At 41.1% G+C, this 24,145-nt stretch overlaps 1 protein-coding gene across 2 annotated transcripts in view; it reads left to right on the forward strand.

Moving 5' to 3' along the window:
- OSBP2 (oxysterol binding protein 2) overlaps positions 1-24,145 on the forward strand; it is a 399,907-nt gene that overhangs the window by 229,544 nt on the left and 146,218 nt on the right. For both annotated transcript variants that reach the window (XM_077462100.1, XM_077462101.1), the window contains one exon: positions 21,136-21,334. In XM_077462100.1, coding sequence (XP_077318226.1) covers positions 21,136-21,334 — 199 coding nt within the window. The remainder of the gene's footprint in view (positions 1-21,135; positions 21,335-24,145) is intronic.

Genomic DNA, 24,145 nt, shown 5'->3' on the forward strand with positions numbered 1-24,145 from the left:
CTTTAGTCTATAATATACTTTACTATACTCTATACTATACTCTCTAAAGCAAACTTGTGAGAGAAACATAAAAGTTTTTGAAAACTGTAGTTGCCTAGCTATCGTGATAAACCTTTTGCTTCAGTCAGACATTGACTCAGAGCAAGTATCTGCATACTTATTTGCTGTAGGTCCATTATTTAAGAAGGCACAAAGTCAGTCAGCATAAAAGCCATGGAGCTTGCCTTTTCAGAAACAGCTCAGCAATTGCAACCCCTGTACTTCTTCCATAATAGGTTTAGTTCAAAATGTTGTCAGATATTTTTTCCTATGGCTTGGAAATTGTCTAAAGGGTTAGGAAATTATCAGAATAAAGGACTCCAGATCCGTAACTTTAGGAGGGGTATTAGAGGTATTCTTCCTCCCGACCACCAATGTTAAGGGGTTGTTTTCTTCTCACTGATGTGCCTGAAAAATAGATACTTCTACTGTGTCCTTCAGGCTACAATGTAGATAAAAAAACACAATGTAAGAAATGTAAATTATGGCAGATTCTTCTGTCTAATACCAGTCACAATAGGGGTGCTTTAGTGAGGATTTTGGGTCAGGATCAAAGGCAAAGGGCCAATGGCAGTTACTAGTTCTGCCTCAGTTGTTGAGTAGTTGTCATCTTCATAGGTGTGACCTTGTCATATGTACATTTAGCTACTATACCTATGAGACGTTTAATTCTCGCTTCATAATCCCTCTGGTAACATCTCAGGGGATGTACATATCTCCAAGTTTTCCCAATTACTGACTGAAAAGAAATGCATGACAAAGCCTCTGAATTTGAAAGAATAAATGGCAGATTTAGTTTAATAAACAGTAGCGAAGGGCACTTTATATTTTGTTTTTCAATTGTCAGTACTGAGAATGGACATGTTGCTTGTTGTTGAACAAAAGTTAAGAGGAATTGCCAGTGTTTGTCTCCAATATGTGAATCTACAGCTGCTACAACATGACTGTGACATTCCACAACTAATTGGACACATTTGTCACCCTTGATTTCCCGCATCTGATGCCACTAATGCTCCGAGTTGCACAGGGACATCTAACATTTAGGGTGCGGCCTCAGGTGTTTTACTCTACTTCTCAGTGATTAGATTTCTGTCACATTAAACAGTGCAAAGTGCAGTGACTAATAGCAGCCAATCAGAGTTTACACAACCTAAATCAGACTTTTACACATTCATTCTGATTGGTTTCTATGGATACTTTTCATTTGGCATGATTTTAAGAATATAAATATATACATATAAAGTTGCTTTACTGACTTGATTTTATGCCTTCAAGCCAATATCTTATAATTATTTCTCCATATAACGTAGGAAAGAATACTCACGGAAAGGAGGAGAGTGCTGCTACTAGATAATGTGACAGGTTTCCTCCTCCTACGACCCTTTATTCCCCGCCATTAATTAGAATGAATGAGGATTTTCTTGTTTCAGAGTCCCAAAGCAAGTAAAAGTGCGAAGTACATTTGTAGAGCACACCAAAGTCATTTTTAAATGTGCTGGAGGAGGCTTTAAGAGAAAAGTAGTGGTGTTGCAACATGCGCTACCACTTTGGTATTAATGAGCAAGGTCAGGTAATGCTCCACATTTCTTTGGACACCACATGTTTTCAGTACATATGCACTGACAGTAGTTTTTGGGGATGGTTGATGGCACACATCTACTGGGCAGAATTGAATTTTGTTGGATGAGGTAAGAGTAGCAATAGAAGGTGTCTGTTGAGGGAATAGACATGAAGGGATGAACACGATACCAGTTTGCATGTCTAAGCTGAAGTCTGTAAAGCTGTAAAAAGGAAATAGTGAATTAGGCAGATTTACTTTCTGGACATCTCCAGGCTTCGAATTACAAAATAAGTTGTTGTAACTGAAAAATGCCATGTTTACATAGTTGCATTTAAATAAAGGATGATATTGAAACATGGGGTGTCAATATAGGCAGGCAAATCCACCTTGTCCTTGTTGGGGTGTCTTTAGGATCCACTAGTTGGCTGCTTAAAGTGGCTCTAAAGGGAGAAGTTTTTTTTATCTTGATGCATTCTATGTATTAAGATAAAAAAAACCTTCAGTGTTTATCAGCCCCCCTAACACTCATCTATGCCCCATCTCGATCCAGCAATGTTGCACTTGGCTGTCCAGGGACTCTCCCTCCTCATTGGCAAGACAATAGCAGTGCCATTGGCTTCCGCTGCTGTCAATCAAAGTAACTGAGCCAATAAGGAAAGAGGGGGTGGGCCCTGAGCCACGGCTCTGTGTCTGAATGGAAACACGGCAGTGGCTCAGCTTGGCTGCACTCATAGCAGGCTGCTGGCTGTGGGTGCACTTGGCAGGAGGAAGGGACCAGGAGCGCCAGCAAGGCTCCCGAGAAGAGGAGGACCTGGGCTGCTCTGTGCAAAACCATTACACAGAGCAGGCAGGTATAACATGTTTGGACAAAGGACAAAAAATAAAACATTTGCATACACATGATTTGGATGATGGAACTCAGCAGAGCTTTACTTAGCTCTGGAGAAAATGAGTGCAACTGCACTTGCAAAGTGCACATTCTATTTACCTTTAGTAAATCCACACCATTACATGGAGGGTGCCATTGCTGACTTCCTTATGAAAATGCTAGTTGCCATACTAATTTCAAAATCTATACTCCGAGTCATTGACCTGTAACATGTATAGAGATCATGAGTTCTGACTTCACAGGATATACTGTATGCCCATCAGTAAATCACACCAAACCATGGTTTATAGCCTTTTGAACCATGAAGATCTCTGTCAATGGGTGTTTGTGTCAGAATTGCTTTTTTCCCTTTACAATGTTAATGCAAAAGCAGCTAAAGCAGGCAAGGTAGATAAGGAGGTCAGCTGCAGGTGAAATAAACCTGAAAGAATGCTGCATTTGCCCATTGACACTAACCCTAAAGGCCATTGGCACATGCCCAAAACCAAAAAAAATATTATATTGCAACATACCAGTCATTAGATGTGGTGGCTGCCTTTGGTTTCTTCTTCTTTTTTTTTTTCCTGCTCTTTTTACTTGGTGATCAGGCCAGTAACACACATCCTGTGTTAGGGTGCCTACACTTCAGATGAAGAAGCATCAGAGACACCTTTAGACAGCAGCATTGTCAGTCTTGGGGAAGGGGAATGTTAGAATGACTACTAGCAGATATAGATACACTAACAAATTGAAGCCAAATTCCAGCTAACACTTTATAAGAAGTTATAACAACAGTTCTGTTTGAGATAAAAGTGTTATATAAATAAATATGTATCACCCTCTAGTGTGCTAGAAGTAGTATGGCCAGGGTTTTGTTAGTGTAGGTAAATTCCAGGCCTGACTGGAAGCCAGGCCTGCTGGTTTTGATGTGGGTTGGGAGTGACTCAGGCAGAGCTGGGTGACTCCCAGACCTCCCACTTCTTTCCAGAAAGTTCTGATAGGAAAAGTGGAGCTGTCTGGGGTATTCTGAGGAGCCCTGACCAATCCCCAACTTGGATTGGCAGGGGGCAGGCCTCCTCAAATACCCAGGGTCAGCCCAGTTGGGGAGGAGTTCGGGGTGGAAGCTGGAGATGGAGAGCTAGAGTGTCATGACCTTGGAGGGAGCTCCCCAGTCTTTGGAAGGTGACCTTGGGCCTGGGCTTGGGTGCGGCCGCGACCCTCTGAGAACACATGGAGGGGTCCCGGACAGGAGGCATGAGAGCAAGGAGAGTACAGCAGGAGAGCACTATCAGGCAAGTCTCCATTAGGAGCTACAAATCATAGCCAGGAGGGCTAGTGAGTGTCATACAGTAGAAGTCTGGGAGGCACGCCTGAGAGGACTGGGTGCAAGCAGTCCGAGGTAGGTGCAGAGCCAGTGGAGTGGACTGTAATGGCATGGGCAGTGGAGAGAGAGGCATCTGCAGCCAGGAGGGCTGGCAGGGCCTGAAGATGTGGTACTGGGCTCAGTAGCCACGTGGATAACTAGCACTGGGACTAACTACCTTTTGCTACACTATAGGGGTCCCTACCTGTAAAAGGCATCTGCTTTAGGCCTGGCTGAGTCAGTGTCGGGCCTATCTATCAGGGCTAGCTGGTCCTGAAGAGTGAGATCAAGAGTAAAGTGCTGGAGAGTGATTTCATTAGTTGTGCTGGAGCTGGAAGTAAAGAGGTTGTATATACGGGAGGTGTATATAGTTGGTCCCATATGTCTTTCTACAATCAATTGGGCATCTCATGAATATCCCATCCCTATCCAAATTAAAACCCCCCAATAAAATTACAAAAATAAAGTTCAAGGACTAGTTTTCTACTTGAAAGTGAATGAGAACTGTGTGCCTGGCTGGGCAGGGTGAGGGACAGACCACAACACTCAGCAGCCCCTACGAGGGTACCGCTACAAATAAAAGACCATTGTAAGCACCCCTGTCAGTGGTGATTGATTTGTCACAACCCTTTCACCACTACATCTGCAGGACAGCTGCCAAAAAACAACAGACTTACTGGCTGGATCATAAGGCCATAATAAAAGGAAGCCTAAAAAAGACTAATGCAGCCATCACATCTAAAAAATTAGCTGCAATTTACTACAATTTAATAAATGTTTGTTTTTTTAGGTTTAATACTGCTTTAACCACTTCAGCCCCGGAAGAATTTACCCCCTTCCTGACCAGAGCACTTTTTGCGATTCGGCACTGCGTCGCTTTAACTGACAATTGCGCGGTCGTGCGGCGTGGCTCCCAAACAAAATTAACGTCCTTTTTTTTCTCACAAATAGGGCTTTTTTTTGGTGGTATTTGGTCACCTCTGCGGTTTTTATTTTTTGCACTATAAACAAAAAAAGCGTAAAGTTTGAAAAAAAAACTAATTTTTTTACATTTTACTATAATAAATATCCCCCAAAAATATATAAAAAAACATTTTTTTTCCTTAGTTTAGGCCGATACGTATTATTCTACATATATTTTTGGTAAAAAAAAAAATCGCAATGAGTGTTTATTGGTTTGAGCAAATGTTATAGCGTTTAAAAAATAGGGGATAGTTTTATGGCATTTTTATTCATTTTATTAATTCTTTTTTTTTTTTAACTAGTAATGGCGACGATCAGTGATTTTTATCGTTACTGAGACATTATGGCGGACACAAATCGGCCATGTTTGACACATTTTTGGGACCATTGTCATTTATACAGCAATCAGTGCTATACGAATGCACTGATTCCTGTGTAAATTCCACTGGCAGTGAAGGGGTTAACCACTAGGGGGCAGTGTAAAGGTTAAGTGTGTCCTGGGGAGTGTTTCTAACTGTGGCGGACGTGGCTACGTGTGACACGTCACTAATCTCTGCTCCCGATCACAGGGAGCAGAGATCAGTGACACTGTCACTAGGCAGAATGGGGAGATGCTTGTTTACATTAGAATCTCCCCGTTCTTCCTCTGCGTGAGACGATTGCGGGTATCCCAGCGGCAATCGAGTCCGCGGGACCCGTGACCCAACTCAAGGAGCTTGCTGCAGGCGCACGTGCCCGCTGACCGCCTCTTGCAGGGCCATGTACAGGTACGTTACTTGGCCTGTACAAGCCCTTCTGCTGACGTATATCGGTGTGAGGTGGTTGGCAAGCGGTTAAAGTATATGGTTCCTCTGTTGTTCCCCAACAGCTTCCGGCCGGTTTTATTAATTATATCATAATATATACAGTGACTTGTCTTCTCTTTCCCAGCTAGGTTGCCTGGTCCCTATATCAGCGTCTACATACTGTACTGCACCATCCACTCTACCAGTCCAGCCCAGACTTCAGCACACAAGGCTAACCTCATTGGTGGGGAGTAGGATGTATGTGTAGCATCTATAGGGCTAAGGCATAGAAAGAAGTATAGGTTTGTCACATGAGGTCTATGTCTAATTTTTTTGTTGTCTTTTCTTATAAAACACATTGTGTTAATTATCTTCTAAATATGTCTCGGTAGCCCAAGGTTGGCTTTGCAGTAAAGGAATTCATAGATGAACCTGCCTGTTAATGAGACGTCGGCACACAGCAGCAGCTGTCGTGGTTGGACTTTTCTGCCTGCAACATCTGGTAGTTAGCATTATTTTCCGGAAATAACATTTTCTCTGGACTTCGAATTCACTGAGCAAATTTGAATTGTAGAGACAAACGCAGTCACATATTATACATGACTGACACCCAACATCTCAAATAAGTTATATGATTTAATCAGTGATTGCCAGAGCCCAAAATAGCATTGCCTATGTCTTTTAAAGGGAACCAGTCATTTCGATGATACTTTTAAATTCTATACAGTACATGTCGGTTAAGGTTATCAATTACAATGTTTTTGCCTCCCTGTCTCTTTGTGGCCTTTCTTTACATAAGAACTAGAGATACTAGTGGGAAAGCTTCCGTTGAAAATGGTTCAAGGAGTTTGATTCACTCGTTTTCCACTCAATTTAAACAAAGGACCACTTCCTGGCCAGACACAGATGACAAAAGAAACCTGACAAAGGTTCTAACCATTTGCTGCTCTGTTCAGAAGGTGGAATTAAATGTTTTGGCTGGACACACGCTACTGGCATGAATTGGGCGGTGTGAAGAGGGGAAGACCAGGGAGTTGTGGTAGTGACCCAGGAAGCAGCGGGATTAGTCATACAGGAAGCAATTGGAGGCCGTGGGCAGTGACAATCTTCAGAGAGGGGACAGAGGAGGCATGAGACCAGGCAGGGGAGCAGGGGGGAGAGGAGACAAGACAGTAGGGACAGTAACTGCAACTATACAGAGCCTCATGTGTACCCAGAGAGCATGTTGGGCTTAAAAACATGAATTTTGAGACATACAGAAGCTTTATTTTTGGGCATTAACATGTGCAGCAAATTACTTTGTATGTGCAAGGGGCCTTAAAGGGTAACTCTAATTTCACTATTCCTAGTAGCTAGGTAAGTGGTGTGGCAGGGGCCACCTGTGTCCTAGTGACCAGTAACGAGACAGAGGGGGTGGAACAGGGACACTGACCGGTCCCCATTCTTTGCAAACCTATTTATGGCGATTGTAGTTTGATTTAACCACTTTCAGACCGGACCATTTTGCTGGCTTAAGACCAGACCACTTTTTGCGACGCTTTAACTGACAATTGCGCGGTTGTGCGACGTGGCTCCCAAACAAAATTGATGTCCTTTATTTCCTACAAATAGAGGTTTCTTTTGGTGGTATTTGATCACCCCTGTGGTTTTTATTTTTTGCGCTATAAACAAAAAAAGAGCGACAATTTTGAGAAAAACGCATAAATATCCCCCAAAAATATATAAAAAAAACATTTTTTTTCCAGTTTAGGCCGATACGTATTCTTCTTCATATTTTTGGTTAAAAAAATCGCAATAAGCAATTATTGATTGGTTTACGCAAAATCTACAGTGTTTACAAAATAGGGGATAGTTTTATGGCATTTTTATTAATAATTTTTTTTTTAGTAGTAATGGCGGAGATCAGTGGTTTTTATTGTGACTGCGACATTATGGCGGGCACATTGGACATTTTTGACACATTTTTGGGACCATTGTCATTTATACAGCAATCAGTGCTATACAAATGCACTGATTGCTGTGTAAATGACACTGGCAGTGAAGGGGTTAACCAGAGGGTGGCAGTGTAGGGATTAAGTGTGTTCTAGAGGCGTGTTACTAACTGTGGGGGGCTGGGCTGTGTGTTAGTGAACGCTGATCTCTGCTCCAATCACAGGGAGCAGAGATCAGTGTCACTTGTTGTTAGGCAGAACGGGGAGATGCTGTTTACTTCCGCATCTCCCCATTCAGCCTCCCCGTGAGACGATCGTGGGTATCCCCATGGCGATCGAGTCCGTGTGACCCGCGACTGGACTCATGGGGGTCTTGACCGGCACGTGCGCATGCCGCCAGAGGCGAGCAAGGAATGGCAGGGCGGCAATTTCAAATGGACGTACCTGTACGCCAGTTTGCCTGCCCATGCCATTCTGCCAACGTACATCGTCGTGCGCCAGTCTGAAAGTGGTTAATATTTGTCTCCTTGCTTAATGCGTGGTCAGAAAATTATGAGGGGATAGGCACCTGCTGTTGACCATGTCATATCGGCGACGGGAAAGATTGCTACATGCACTTTGTTGCATGGGGATAGATCATGTATAGAAATTTGAAATTTTGTTTCCATTCTTATGTAGATGAGCAAATTCAGGTCCGATAATGCTGTGGTAGCATCCAATGCATTTTCCTCTATCTGGGATGTTTTATTGGTATGACCAGTGTAATGCCCTGTACCACGGTCAGAAATTCCGATGGAAAAAGTCAGATCGGATTATGTGGTCGGAAAATCTGAGCATGTGTGGGCTCTATCAGACTTTTTCTGTCGGATTTTCCGACGCACAAAATTTGAGAGCAGGATCAAAAATTTTCCGACAACAAAATCCGATCTCGTAAATTCCGATCGTGTGTAGACAATTCCGACAAACAAAGTGCCACGCATGCTCAGAATAAACTAAGAGATGAAAGCTATTGGCTACTGGCCCGTTTATAGTCCTGACGTACTGTACGTGTTTGACATCACCTCGTTCAGAACGATCGGATTTTCCAACAACTTTGTGCAACCATTTGTATGCAACACAAGTTTCGGAACAAAATCCGTCGGAAAAACACTGACGGGTTTTGTGGTCGGAATGTGGGGCATAAGAGGTGGGCATAGACTTTGTTTCACCCTCCATGGAAGGTGTTGATTGATTGTATAAATTACAATAGCTTTTCATTTTAAAAATTATAGTCTACCTTATTTCGACCTGCCTTATTATCTAAAACAGGGTTTCTCAACCAGGGTTCCTCCAGTGGTTGCTGGGGGTTCCTTGAGAAATTAGCAATTTCCGCCTCCCAGATAAGTTCCCACTGCCACCATTGATATTTTTAGCTACCTGTAAGCCCTTGCACACACGGTCGGAGATTCCGAAGGAATGTTTCCTATCGGACCGTTTTGTCGGATATTCCGACTGTGTGTGGTCTGCATCGGACGGTTTCCGTCGGAATATCCGACGGACCAACTTTTCCAACTTGCCGGTAAAATTTTCCGACCAAATGCCCCGATCGGACATACTCCGATCATGTGTAGCCTACTCCGACGGACAAAGTGCCACGCATGCTCAGATCAAATTCCTAGACCAAAGCTATTGGCTACTAGCCTGAACGTAGTTCCATCGTAACGAAATAACGCCATCACGTTATGTACAATTGGATTTTCCGACAACTGAGTCCGACCATGTGTATGCAACATCACTTCCGGACCTCTTCCGGAATTAATCAGTCGGAATTAATCCGACGGATTCGGTTGCCGGAATCTCCGACCGCGTGTACGGGGGCTAAGGGGTAATTCTTCCCAGTGTCCACAAGTGTAAGGAGCATTCTTCCCACTGACCATCATACTAATGTATTATGAGTTGTAGATATAGTCATTTTTAGCAGGGGTTCCCTGAGACCAGAAATTTATATCAAGGGTTCCTCAATGTTGAAATGGTTGAGAAAGGCTGATCTAAAGGCACTGAATTAATAATGTAAAGACAGCACATACTGTATATATTGTATCATTGCCTAATGTATTTTTGATTAAACTTTCAGCTACCTTTTAAATAATGTAAATCGAGTACAATCAGCAATATAGATTCTCTCATAAGAATTGCAGAGAGCATACATGATCCAATTTAGTGGAATTATTGTCTGTTTTATCCTCTTGAGCGCTGTATAATAAGATTTAAAATGCGTTAATGCAGGAGCGTTTCCAATTTCATAGCTACAATGCGGAATGCAGAATATTAGTGTACCTTTTGAATCTTGTAAATGCCAAGGTTAAAGATCTTAAACCAAGAGGAAAATGTTTCTGTTAGTAAAAGATCCGTTTGTGGAATTTTCAGTTTACATTATCTGTAACGGGAGATTAGTGACTTTATAGAAAAAGAAAAGTACAGAGCAAAGAAGGAACCCTGCAGGTAATTTTAATCAGCTTCTGTCTATTTATAAAGCAACTGTACTGTCGTACTGTGTCCATACTGCTGTGCTTTACAAATGTGCATTATGCATTTCTGCGTCTGAACTCTATAGCAAGCAAAGTCCCATTTTTAATAAGGAAAAGCCTGTTACATGAGCTATCAAAGTCATGTGACACTCCTCTCTTCCAATCAATGAATGATCTCTGCAGTGTTGTGCAGAGAATACTCATGGGACACTATAAGCGCCACACCACCACATGCATTTTATGAATGAGATATAAAGTTTAGGTGCAGTATAACATAAATGCTGCGATGTCCAGGGGATAGCTGTATCCGCTTTCCTTTATTAATGGGCCCCTAAGGATTTTCATTCATAAATGCCAAATTCAGAAACAAGTCAAGTGAAAGCACAGGAAATTCAGCTTTCTTGGAAAAATTGATTTCTTAGGGAAATTAGTTTGCCGTGTATTCACGCTGCATCCGTATTGACTTTTATACCCAATGAAATAAAAGCATCTAAAATACATTGGGTGAGATTTAAAGTGGTTGTAAAAGCAGACGTTTTTATTTTTATCTTAATGCATTCTATGCATTAAGATAAAAAACGTTTTTGTGCAGTAGCCCCCTTTCATACTTACCTGAGGTCCGTCTCTATCCAGCAATGTGCACAAGTGACTCTGCCATCCGGGAGTCAATCAAAGTCAGTTAGCCAATCAGGAGAGAGAGGGGGCAGGGCCAGACCTCAGCTCTGTGTCTGAATGGACACAAAGTGCTGCGGTTCAGCTCAGGTGCCCCCAGCGGAAGCTGCTTAGGCCCCTTTCACACCGAGGCGGTTTTCAGGCGCTACAGCGCTAAAAATAGTGCCTGTGTAGCGCCTGAAAAAAAACGCTGGAGGGCTTTCACACTGGAGCAGTGCGCTGGCAGGATGGTGAAAAAAGTCCTGCTAGCCGTATCTAAGGAGCAGTGTATTCACCGCTCCTAAATCGCTCCTACCCATTGAAATCAATGGGGCAGCGCGGCTGCAGCGGCGTTTTGCAGGCGGTTTCAACCCTTTTTTCCCGCTAGCGGCTGCATACCGGCGCTAAAATGACGGTAAAGCGCCGCTAAAAATAGCGCCGCTTTACCGCCGACGCCCGCACCGCCCCAGTGTGAAAGGGGCCTTATGGTGGGGGAATTCCACAGGAGGAAGGGGCCAGAAGCACTGAAGAGGGACCCAAGAAGAAAAGGATCCGAGCTGCTCTGTGCAAAACCACTGCACAGAGCAGGTAAATATAACATTTATTATTTTTAAAGCAAAATCACTTTAATCAAACTGGAGCGTGCAGAATCTGGTGCAGCTTTGCACAGAAATCAATCCACTTCCAGGTTTTCTTGTTAAAGCTTAATTGAACAAGTTGAAGTTAGAAGCTGATTAGCTACCATGCAGAACTGCACCAGATTTTGATTGCTCCAGTTTTAGTAAATCCCTCCCATTGAATAGAACATGTCTTAGAAAAAAAGAACACTCTGCATGGAAATTTAAATACTTCTATACTTAAAGCGGAGTTCCACCCAAAAATGTAATGTCCGCTTTAAGCACTCCTGACCCCCTGACATGCCACATTTGGCTTGTCATTTTTGTGGTGGGGGTACTTTGTTTTGACAGGTACCCAGCTCCCACTTCCGCCCATTGCGCCGAGCGGAAGTTCCTCTCTCCCCCCTCCCTCCCTGCAATCTTCTGGGACACATCACAGGTCCCAGAACATTGCCCGCCAATTCAAAACGTGCAGCGTGACTCGTGCATTCGCAGGGTGCACGCGGCTGTGAAACAGCTGGGTGCGCACACTTACAATGCCAGCACCATGGGGAGTAGGGGAGAGGAGCGAGGCTTCGGGCGGCCGCATCGCTGGACCATGGGACAGGTGAGTTTCTGTTTATTAAAACTCAGCAGCTACTTATTTTGTAGCTGCTGACTTTTAATAAACACATTAATGGGTGGAACAATCTCCTTTAATAAAAAATAGTAAAAATTACCCCAAACCTTTTCCATTTGTTCTGTATGTGCCCATGCAACTTAATAATATGTTTGTCTCATTCACACCAGAGCGCAGTGCTCTGCAATGCATTTATCCTGCCTTGAGGCACACTGCATTAAAGCGGCAGTAACCCCCCCCCCCCCAACAAAAAAAACATGCAAGACAATAGCATAATGTGCTAGTATACATTGTATACTAGCACATAATGAAATACTCGCCTTAGAACGAATGGTGCCATGGCACCCTACACAGACAACCTGACACGGTGCCCGATACAGCTAATGCTTCAGTTATGAATGAGCACATACTATCAGCGAGTGATACTGGTCCTTTTGTATGGCTCTCTCTGCAGTGGCTGAAAGCCAATGGGAGGGAGAGGAGAAGAAGGCAGCTCTCCGTTGCTGTAGAGAGAGCCATACAGGGCAATGGTTCCAGTAACTGCCCCCCTGCCGCACTGATCACCCTCTCTACCCCCCTATCTAGGGCCCTGCATATAGGCACTAGCATTCCATTAGGACTTCATTGACACTTTGCAAAAGGTTATAGCATGTGGGTATTTGAGTAGGAAACTGTAGATTGTACAAAATTGTGTCATAACCTTTAGAACTAGATTCAGCTTGCAGCTTTCTGTATACTAGATCAGTGGCCATTCAGCTGAAGTCAGTTACTTCTGTGTTTATGGTATATTAAATATTAACAGCTGAAGCAGAAACAGTCCCTCTTAAAGCGGAGTTCCACCCAAATAGAGAACTTCCGCTTTAAGAGACAGTGACTCCCTGACAAGCCACATTTGGCATGCCATTTTTTTGGGGGGGAGCGGATACCCTCTTTTTATAGGCATCCAGCTGCCACTTTCTCCCAGGGCTCAGCAGCGCTGGAAGGAAGTTTACCTCTCCCCCCCCCCCCCCCCCGCAATCTGCTGGGGCACGTCACAGGTCCCAGACGAATGCCCAGCCATTCACAGCGCACAGCCAGGCGCCCACAGTAAGAATGCCGACGCTGTGGAGAGGAGGGGGAGAGGAGTGAGGCTTCGTAAGTCCACATCACTGGACCATGGGACAGGTGAGTATTTTAATTTTTTTCGGCGGAACTTCGCTTTAATACCCTCATTATATACCGCATCTTTTTTAAAAATCAGTACCACCTCTATAAAATAACTGTGTTTAGCCATTTGAATAGCTATTATAATGTTTGGTGTAGCCCTCTGTGATTTCTTGGCGACTCCTCCAAACATGACATCTTTAGACAATTTTTCTCTTTTGTCATTCTTGTTTTGTTCATTGGAATGTGAATGTTTTCAGGCAAGAAAATGTGAGTCTCACATGGAGCTCATGTTTACTAATGGCATCACTTATTAATGTCTGTATTGCTGGGAGGAAGTTGTTCTATTTCCGTGTTCAAATATAGATTCACATTTCTTTCTGCCATGAAAGCCAAATGATAGCTGTAATGTGCTACTCTCCACAGGGAAAAGATATTTATAGTACAGCACACGGCTCTGTTATAAAGCATTTTTCCTTTCCATTGTAAGGATCAGCTCTGTTTCATATTGCACTGATATGATAATGTTGTCTTCAGTTTTGTTGTATAAGATTTTGATTGGTGATCATAATGGTATTGCAAGGTATAGTAATTTAATGCACATTGTTCAAGATAACTTCCATAATCTTGTGAAATGCACCTCTTGGAATACAGTTTGAATTATTTATGTCTATGAGGATAGAGCCAGTTTCTCTAAATGCCAAAATCTACAGCAGCCTTTTATAACTAGGGTGCCTTCTGGGTTCTTCAAGGGTGCCTTGGCAAAATGGGAAAAATTTTCATCAAGCCTGCTTTTTTGTTTTCACACAGTAACAGGCTTTTATTGGGCAGCATTACAACCTTGGGAACTGTGTGAGCCCGCCACTGATATCCCTACAGCTAACGACATCATTGGTTAATAAAGAGGGCATTGGACACCTGCACAGCATCTTTATGCCGCTCTCTGTCGGTACTGGGGTCACGTTAAAGGAAGAGAAATTCTAGAATACTAGTCGGTACCAGTTTGCAAAAACTGAGAATATATAACCTCTATTTTTTGTTGGCCCTGCTGCTGTGATATGTAAAAGTAGAGGTTTTTCATTTTAGAATGCAAACAATTCAGTAACTGAAAGTAAGTGAGTCAGCACTCACTGACATGGATTGAGAGCTATATGTAATAAGATAGAAATACAAATAAAGATTAAACTATGCTGACTAATGAGAACATAAAATAAAATGATAATAGTAATTCAAGTCCATGTAGTCAATCAATGGGTGAAACCACAGGAAGTCAAGGACAATGGGAAAAATTGGCAGGTGGTGACTGGACAGAAATGACACAAGATGGCAGCTCCTTGATGAGGTATTGGATTCCCCCTAGAACAAAAATAAGAGAAATCAGGGCGCCAGTTCAGTGTGAATAAAAATAACAACACTTTATTCCAATACCCACTTAAATCTAAAAAGATGACAACTGGGGCATAAGCATAAATAAAATTATGGAATTAAAATGTGCCTTGATTGTGAATCTCCTTACTGAGGATCATAAATACAAAAAATCTGCCTGACTCCGTCTAGTGCTCAGGTAGAATATTGTACCTCTATTTAAAACTAGTAAAAATTACGCAAAATAAGTAAACACCATTAGAAAGAAGTTACAGGACAAGAGTCATAATACAAGCATTTATTTTATTTTCACTATTAATAATAAAGCTATTGAGATCCCATTCTTTGGTAAGTTTATATGGATAATATGCCTTGAGTGAATATATCCAATGAGTCTCCAATCAGGAGATTCCACGGATGCAGTGACTTCCTCTCCAGTGTAAACAATATATCTTTCTATGCCAACATGTGAAAGAGAAGAGGGATCCCTATTGTGGTGTAGTCTATAATGTTTGGGCAAATTATGGCCCCTTCCTGATGTGGGCTATATGTTCATTATTTCTGACCTGTAGTGCCCACAAGGTCCTTGCAACATATTGAAGACTGCAAGGACACTGCAAGCGATAAACCACAACTATATTGACATTTGTTCTTATACTTTGCAATAGCAATTTTTTGTTTATATTTATGCATTAAGGAATAGTATGTTATATCAATTTAGGTGATTTACATATTGTTAATAATCATTTGCACATTATGGTGTAGAAGTTTATGTTTACAATTTATCTGGAAGCGCACCTATACATAAAATCACATTGTAATTAAATAGTGTAAGTAATCTCACCAGAACTGACTAACTGGGATTCCTGTTTTTATATTCCACAGTGGAATGAGATTACAATTCAGGGTGAAATCTTCCACTTGACTAAAGCTGTGACCACACTTTTTTTCTTATTGGCTTAATTTTCTTCTACATGCTAATCACACATGAGCAGGATTCTCTGCAGCTTTTCCCTAGTCAATACTTATAGTGAACTCATGAGGATAAAAATGCGGCAGCTGCCACTTCTGTATTTCTTTTAAAGATGCACAATCTGCTGTGTCATCCTGATCCTTGCTTTGCTGCCTACTAACATGCAGACTTGGAGCAAATATGCTCCAAATCAGTTCAGATTTCAAAAAAAGTTCAGATTTCACAAGCTGTTTGCTAGTTTTACTTCAATAATAGGTTATTGTGCATTAGTCATATTGGGTAACCTATTGGGTAACAAAACCTAGAGAGCAAAATGAAAATTGAAAATTCAAGCGTAAAAAAATAAATAAATGAGAACAAACAGGCCAGTAAAAAGTAGAAGGAACACCCTCAGCATTCCAGATTTACAAGGTGTAAAACAAGAAATGTAAGGGAGAAATCAGTAAATAAATCAAAATATCAAATATATCAGTAATAAGAATGAACACATAGCACCCATAATAGATGAATATGGGACATTGGTCACAAATGACAGGAAAAAGGCAGATGTATTAAATAATTTTTTCCTCTTCAATTTTTACAGATGAAAAAGATGGGTTTGATAGTCGTAACAGTAATAATAAGGAAGGTACCTCTGTGGATGACAGAACCCTAATATAAAAAAATCCCCAGGTCCAGTTGGCTTATACCTGCAAATCCATAGGGAACTTAGCTCACTTATAACCATGCCACAATTTATTTTAAAGGACATTGCTGACTGAAATGGAACCAACTGATTGAAGTAGAGCAAATGTGATACCTATTTACAAAAGGGGGTCGAGATGTATACCAACAAACTACAGACCAGTCAGCCTAATATCAATAGTATGTAAGGTATTTGAGAGAATAGTAAGGGACTCAATTAAAAAATGTGTCTGTGTTAATGAATCATAAATGACAATCAGCATGGAGCTTTGAAAGTCTGTTCTTGTCACAGCAATCTGTTATCGTTCCATAAGAAAGTAGGTGAATAAATGGATGGTGGAAGTCCAGTGGATGTAGTTTATCTTGATTTTGCTACATCATTTGATTGTGTACCTCATAGACCTTTAACAGCTAAAACATAATCTGTAAGAATTGGAATAATTTTGATGGTTCAACCTCAAGCAACACCTAACAAAGATGGCACCTCATCCCTGAAAGTTTGAAACATGAATCAAAGGACAGGAAGGGAAATTAGGGATTTTTGCGGTGCTAATTAACAAAATACAATTAATTAAAGTACAAAGTTAGTAGTACAAAAATTTATTAAGTTTGAGCTTAAAATCAGTAGCAATATATGCTTAAAAGATTCAGAATAATGCAATACAGTGGTTGTTCTCGTCAAGCACACATAGTCCCGACATGTTTCGCATTAGATTGCTTCTTCAGGGGATGTGTGAAAGTTTGAACAAGATCTAGACCGAAAATACAAAGTACAAAATAATAATAAAGTATGTCACAACATTCGTAAGTGCAGAAATAGAAATAATCTGTAAGAGTTAATGAAATTGTATGTACAGTATCTCACAAAAGTGAGTACACCCCTCACACCCTCACATTTTTGTAAATATTTTATTATATCTTTTCATATGACAATACTGAAGAAATTACACTTTGCTACAATGTAAAGTAGTGAGTGTACAGCTTGTATAAGAGTGGTAAATTTGCTGTCCCCTCAAAATAACTCAACACACAGCCATTATTGTCTAAATCGCTGGCAACAAACGTGAGTACACCCCTAAGTGAAAATTTCAAAATTGGACCCAAAGTGTCAATATTTTGTGTGGCCACCATTATTTTCCAGCACTGCCTTAACCCTCTTGGGCATGGAGTTAACCAGAGCTTCACAGGTTGCCACTGGAGTCCTCTTCTATTTCCTCCATGATGACATGATGGAGCTGGTGGATGTTAGAGACCTTGTGCGCCTCCACCTTCCATTTGAGGATGCTCCACAGATGCTCAATAGAGTTTAGGTCTGGAGACATGCTTGGCTAGTCCATCACCTTTAACCTCAATTTCTTTAGCAAGGCAGTGGTCGTCTTGGAGGTGTGTTTGGGGTCATTATCATGTTGGAATACTGCCATGCGACCCAGTCTCCGAAGGAAGGGGATCATGCTCTGCTTCAGTATGTCACAGTACATTTTGGCATTCATAGTTCCCTCAATGAACTATAGCTCCCCAGTGCGGCAGCACTCATGCTGCCCAGACAATGACACTCCCACCACCATGCTTGACTTTAGGCAAGACACACACTTTGTACACCTCACCTGGTTGCCACCACACACGCTTGACACCATCTGAACCAAATAAGTTTATCTTGGTCTCATTAGACCACAGGACATGGTTCCAGTAATCCATGTCCTTAGTCTGTTTGTCTTCAGCAAACTTTGCAAGCTTTCTTACCCATCATCTTTAGAAGAGTCTTCCTTCTGGGGCAACAGCCATGCAGACCAATTTGATGCAATGTGCAGTGTATGGTCTGAAAACTGACAGGCAGACCCCCCCCCCACCCCTAGAACCTCTGCAGCAATGCTGGCAGCACTCATACATCTATTTCCCAAAGACAACCTCTGGATATGATGCTGAGCATGTGCACTCAACTGCTTTGGTTGACCATGAGGAGGCCTGTTGTGAGTGGAACCTGTCCTGTTAAACTGCTGTATGGTCTTGGCCACTGTGCTGCAGTTCAGTTTCAGGGTCTTGGTATTCTTCTTATAGCCTAGGCCATCTTTATATAGAGCAACAATTCTTTTTTTCAGATCCTCAGAATTCTTTGCCATGAGGTGCCATGTTGAACTTCCAGTGACCAGTCCGAGAGAATGAGAGGGATAACACCAAATTTAAAACACCTGCTCCCCAGTCACCCCTGAGACCTTGAAACACTAATGAGTCACATGACATCGGGAGGGAAAATAGCCAATTGGTCCCAATTTGGACATTTTCACTTAGAGGTGTACTCGATTTTGTTGCCAGCAGTTTCAACATTAAGTGTGTTGATTTATTTTGAGGGGACAGCAAATTTACCCTGTTATCCAACCTGTATACACACTACTTTACATTGTAGCAAAGTGTCATTTCTTCAGTGTTGTCACATGAAAAGATATAATAAAATATTTACAAAAATGTAAGGGGTGTACTGATTTTTTTGAGATACTGTAAATGGATAGGAAACTTTTCAAAGGAAAAAAGGAAAATGGTATTGGTGACAATGCACATGCAACAATAGTCCCACAGCAGCCTCCTCTCTTGCAAGGCCAAGCAAGGCCAAGTGCCATGTCATCAAAGTAAGGAAGTCCAAAGAAGAAAGGTACAAGGAGGAAGAAATCTCTAGTCCCTGTTTCCTACTCATTCATGATCTCAGATATGACACTCTGTAATGTCAAAGTGCTTTGTCCTCTTTCAGGCCTGTTTCAACTAGAAAACCATATATGTCTAGCAAAGTGGTTTTTCATGAAGGTTTTGGAATCTTCTATTATATTTGATATGCTCATGTAAAATACGACATTGTAGTAGACCATGTCTGTAATCACTATGCCCATGTTTCATTGCTCCCAACCAGCACCTATTAAAATGGCATGTGAATTTAATATGAGCATTTTATAGAAATTCTAAGAGCATTTCTTAGTTTCACATCTGTGTGTATTGTTTAGTAAAAAATTGGAAAAAGAAAATTACCTAACTTTTCTCTGTGCCAGGAAATGTATGAATTTAGTACACTCTCAATGACTTGACCGTGCCTTCAAAATGCAGCTGTGTCCATGTCTTCTAGGGATTATGTGGCGTGCACATTGTAGACACTGCTGTTTACAGTCCGCATATGGTAACAAGCAAATTCTGCATATTTTGTTTTGGGCACAAACAAGGACAATAAAACCATATATGCTATTTAGAGAGACCCTGTCTCCAGGTCATTCTTTTCAACCATCTCCGATAGAATTATATGTGCATTTCTTGTATTTTTATGCATGTTCTTTACCTGGAAATGCGCCCCTTATGTGGACATCCAGTAGCCCTGAGACTGCTGCTGGGAGCCACCATCTTGGAAGCAGATGAAGAGATGTCACTCATGACACGCTATATTATTCCCCTTTGCTTCTCCCCTTCAGCTACATAAAAGTTGATAGGAGGGATGGAGGAGCAGGCAGGCAGAAGGCAAATGGCTAGTCACCAGTATTTCTTGTGGTCTCCCTGCAGCTGTTCTTTCTCAATTACTGACTTACCATGTCTGTCATCTTGGTAGAGGTAAGTGAATTGCTTTTTTTTTAGGAGAAATTGCAGACAAAAGGTACAATTTTCAGGGTACTGCTTAGGCAAAGCATTTCATTCTAAATGTAAGATAGCAGATCTTTATTTCTTCAATTCAGGTCCACTTTAAGTGTTCCCCTAAAATATGTCTGCTACAAGCAAAACATAGAAAAATACATCTAACAACCCCCCCCCCCCCCCCACGGTGCCCGATGCTTATAAATCTTCTTTTTACATTAAAATACTGCCATTATATACCTTTTTGGCTGATCTGTATACCACGATCTGTGATAAACTGCACAGTTTCTCCAGTGCTGAGAGTTCAGGAAGGAGATTTCCACTTCAGCCTGTATACACACCCACAAGTGTGATGTCAATATCATGTGACCTGGCTATCTCTGATCAACAAGTAAATGTTCTCTCCAGCATAAAAGACAAAACTGAGCATGTGCAGGTTGGCTACCCTGCCTTTGTTAGCTGGCCTTCCCCAGATAGACAGTGCACGAGGGAAGAATCTGTGCATACAGGATAAAACAGCTTTCTTACACAATGCAGAGGATTAACCCCTTAAGTTCCATAGTGAGTATAACAAGCATGCTATGCTGTATATACAGACAGATTTTACTGTTGTGGGTTTAGTAACACTTTAAGATGTTACAGATAACCTGTTGGTCATCATCAGTAACCCAGGTTCCGGTTATGCAGTGTACATTGATGACTGATACCAAATTTGTCCTTAAGATGGTAGGGAAGGGGGGGACAAGGGGGCAAACACCTGGTCTAGGGAGAATAGTGAAGTTTTGTGTATGGAATAAATGAAGGAAACTATAGGTGCAGTCCTGATTTAAACCTGCTTAATCTTTATTCTGCATCATTTATATATATATATATATATATATATATATATATATATATATATAATCTGATAAACTGCTAGGCCCTGCATTCTAGAAACACATGATAAATGCTAATGTACCTGTATATTCCTTCTAACACAATATACAACTTGGCTTCGGGTACTTAGTGCTTTGTACTTGTTCTTCCTGTTAAGACACTTTATTTTCTAACATTTAAGGGTATCTATGCACTTATAGGGTATCTATGACAGTAAGGTTTTTTTACAGGACCACCCTTTCCATTTGTCTTAGTGACCATTTTTTACCAGGACAGAAAGTGAAGGAGAATCCAGAATGTTACAGGTGTCACTAGGATGAGGTGGAGGGCCAATTGTTGCGTTGATGGCATTTTCTTTCTCTCCCTTCTTGTTGTATCTTTGGAAAAGAAGATTTCTCAAACAGGGCAGAGGTGACAAAATAAAATAAAAAAAGACTGGGTTCTCTACTCTTGGCTAGAGGTTCACTTTGTTGTTAATAGTTTGTTTAAGATATACCACACTATGTCTTTAGCTATAGCGATTTATTATGACTATTCGCATCATTTTTTGTACAGGCCAAATAAAGACTGAGGGTTTCATTCTCTTACAGGCATGTCGCGATTTTTTGGAGTTAGCAGAAACCCATAGTCGCAAATGGCACCGTGCTTTACAGTATGAACGTGAGCAAAGAGTTCGTCTGGAAGAGACTATTGAGCAGCTAGCAAAGCAACACAACAGCTTGGAACGAGCTTGCCGAGGAGCACCTGGCCTGTCCTCCAACATTACAGGAATCCCCAGCTCTGTAAAAGGTAAATCACCTTCTGTAAAAGGCAAAAAAATTACCAATTTTTTTCATTAAGGCCAAGAGTGATGTTCACTCGTGGATCAACAATCCTAAATCATTTTTTGCTGATCTTCCTATAGTACCCATAATTGTGTGTGTTGTTGTCATCAGTCTCTGTTCATTAACATTTACAATTACGCTGCTTTATTTTATAAGATTGATTGTGGTAGAAAATCTCAAAAAGTCATCAGTGCTGTAGTATCTATATGAAAATAATCACTTGTGATAGCAGTAATTGTACTACCTTCAGACCCTTTCTCACCTGGGGTTACTAAAATGCTGTAGTCAAAAACATATTGGAATTTACACCATGCACTACTCTATTATACATCCCACTACTACATACATTGTACAGTACTTTTTTGTTCTCCACACTTTTGCACTGCATATGCTGTTGAATACATTATTTACTCTACATTTCTCCACTATAGTTTATGTAATTTACTTCACACCTTTCCAATGTGTGCACTGTGCTGTACGTTATATAGTCCACACCTTTTCTGCAGTGTGCACTATGTTGAAAAATTCGACTCCGTTTTTAAAAAAAATGTTTACGCTTCATAACTATGTACGCTGTGTAGTATGTTATATAATCTACACTGTTGTCATTGTGTTACAGTCTGCTTTACATTATATAACAATCCTTTGGCTACATTGAAGTTGGCTGATATGATACATCACCATAGTCCTTTCCTTTTGTAAGTTTATCAAAATGTCTCCAACAAAGACTGCCTGTGTTCCATAACTATTGGGTTTGGGTTTCATTTTCCCAAGCTTATCTGAAAGTAAAAAACTTGGTTGTGATCAACACAAACGTTCTTTCTATAGACACCTTGAAAGATAAAGCATACAAGGTGAACATTTACATGCTAGGCTTTGTGAAAAGACCTCACAAGTCTTGTTCTAGATTGATAGAATCCATACTACAGCTTCTATGAATGAAACAGGATCTATGAATGGAGAATGGGTGGATGATTAATAGGTCCATCACCCTCCCTTCGTGAATCATGTTCCATTCATAGAGGGTGTAGTACACCTTCTATGAATGCTGGCCCTGGGAGGAAAATGTAGGCATAGTCAGACGTTCTTGATGCAAGCATGTGACAACTCCTTAGTTGTATTAAAGCAGTTGGAAACTTCTGAACTAAAAATCAAAATGGGGGCCTCTGGGTGGTTCAAGCCATAATGTGCTAGTATGTAATGCACATTATGACAGACTTAACCTAAAATGAAGCCCACTAGCATGCTGTCGGCACTTCCATCTTCACTTGGTCTTCTTTCCAAGTTGGCACTCTTTGGCTGTCTGAATGTCAGCGCCGCAATGAAGTCACAGCCACACATGCGCATGGGAGTTATGGTTGCGGCACAACACTCTGAATGGACAGCCCAAAAAAAGCAGAGTTTACTACTGCTTTAACCCTTATCTCACCAAAATAGTATGATAGTGGGGGGGGGGGGACAGGATGGATGAAGATTTTCAAAAACAGAAGAGGGGGGGACAGGATGGATGAAGATTTTCAAAAACAGAAGAGGGGGGGGGACAGGATGGATGAAGATTTTCAAAAACAGAAGAGCATTCAGCACAAGACACACATCCTACGTTCTGATTTTTGGTTGTGATTTAGGCTGCAGTTAGACTTTATAAAAATTGTTGAAAACGGCTTGGCCACAGATTTGTGGTCATAGCAAAACGAAGTAGCCGATTAAGGCAAATAATCCAAAGTACAGCCCAGAGTATTTATGAACCAGCTCAGTTCACATCTGTGCAAATCGGAACTGCATCTGATTCACATAACATGTAAACCAGACTGGCTTTTAATGGAGTTGGTTCACTTATATGCAGGCCGATTGTGGTGCAAATTAAAAAATGGTCCTGTGCATTTTTCAGTCCAATTCAGGTGCGAATAAGTGTCAAATTCACACCGGAACCGCTGAATGGAAACTGTGCCAGACACTGCACAGGGACTGGACCGCATATATGTGAACAGAGCCTTAGGAGAAAATGTTGACTTCATGCAGACATGTAAAAAACCGTACATCTCTAATGTAGGGTCAGCTGAACTATTACAACTGAAAAGAAAAATGCATATCTTATATGAAGGACGTTATAGTCCTGACCTTATGATGGTAAATTGTATATAAAGACAAAAACCAGAACACAAATCATTCTTCATTGGACTGCAGTCTACTGTCTAAAACTGCTCTGATTGGCTGCTGGTTGGTGCTGACATTATGTACACTGGCAATGTGTGTTATGACTCACGCTGTCACCAGAGCAAAGTGAAGTCAGTGCTTTCTCTACTTATTCTGTCACTTCTCATCAGCAGCTGAAGGTTAATGCGTGTCAAAAGTCGTCATTGGCTGAGTCTGAAGAAAACTGAAAACCAGTAAAGCACTACAAATTTTAATATAGAAACATGAAAAAAAATGAAAAATTATATATATATATATATATATATATATATACATACATACATACATACATACATACATACATACATACATACATATTATTATTATTATTATTATTATTATTATTATTATTATTATTATTATTATACATTTTTTATATAGCGCCAACAGTTTGCTCAGCGCTTTACAACATGAGGGCAGACATTACAGCTACATTACAATTTGGTACAAGAGGAATCGGAGGGCCCTGCTCGTTAGTACTTACAATCTAAAAAGGAAGGGGCCATTGATACAAAAGGTAATAGCTGTGGGGGGATGAGCTGATGGAGGAAGTAAAACAGTGTTAGTTAGAAGTAGGATAGGC

Source organism: Lithobates pipiens, unplaced genomic scaffold, assembly GCF_037356315.1.
Source record: "Lithobates pipiens isolate NorthernLeopardFrog02 unplaced genomic scaffold, aLitPip1_a1.2 Scaffold_3, whole genome shotgun sequence".
NCBI lineage: Eukaryota > Metazoa > Chordata > Amphibia > Anura > Ranidae > Lithobates > Lithobates pipiens.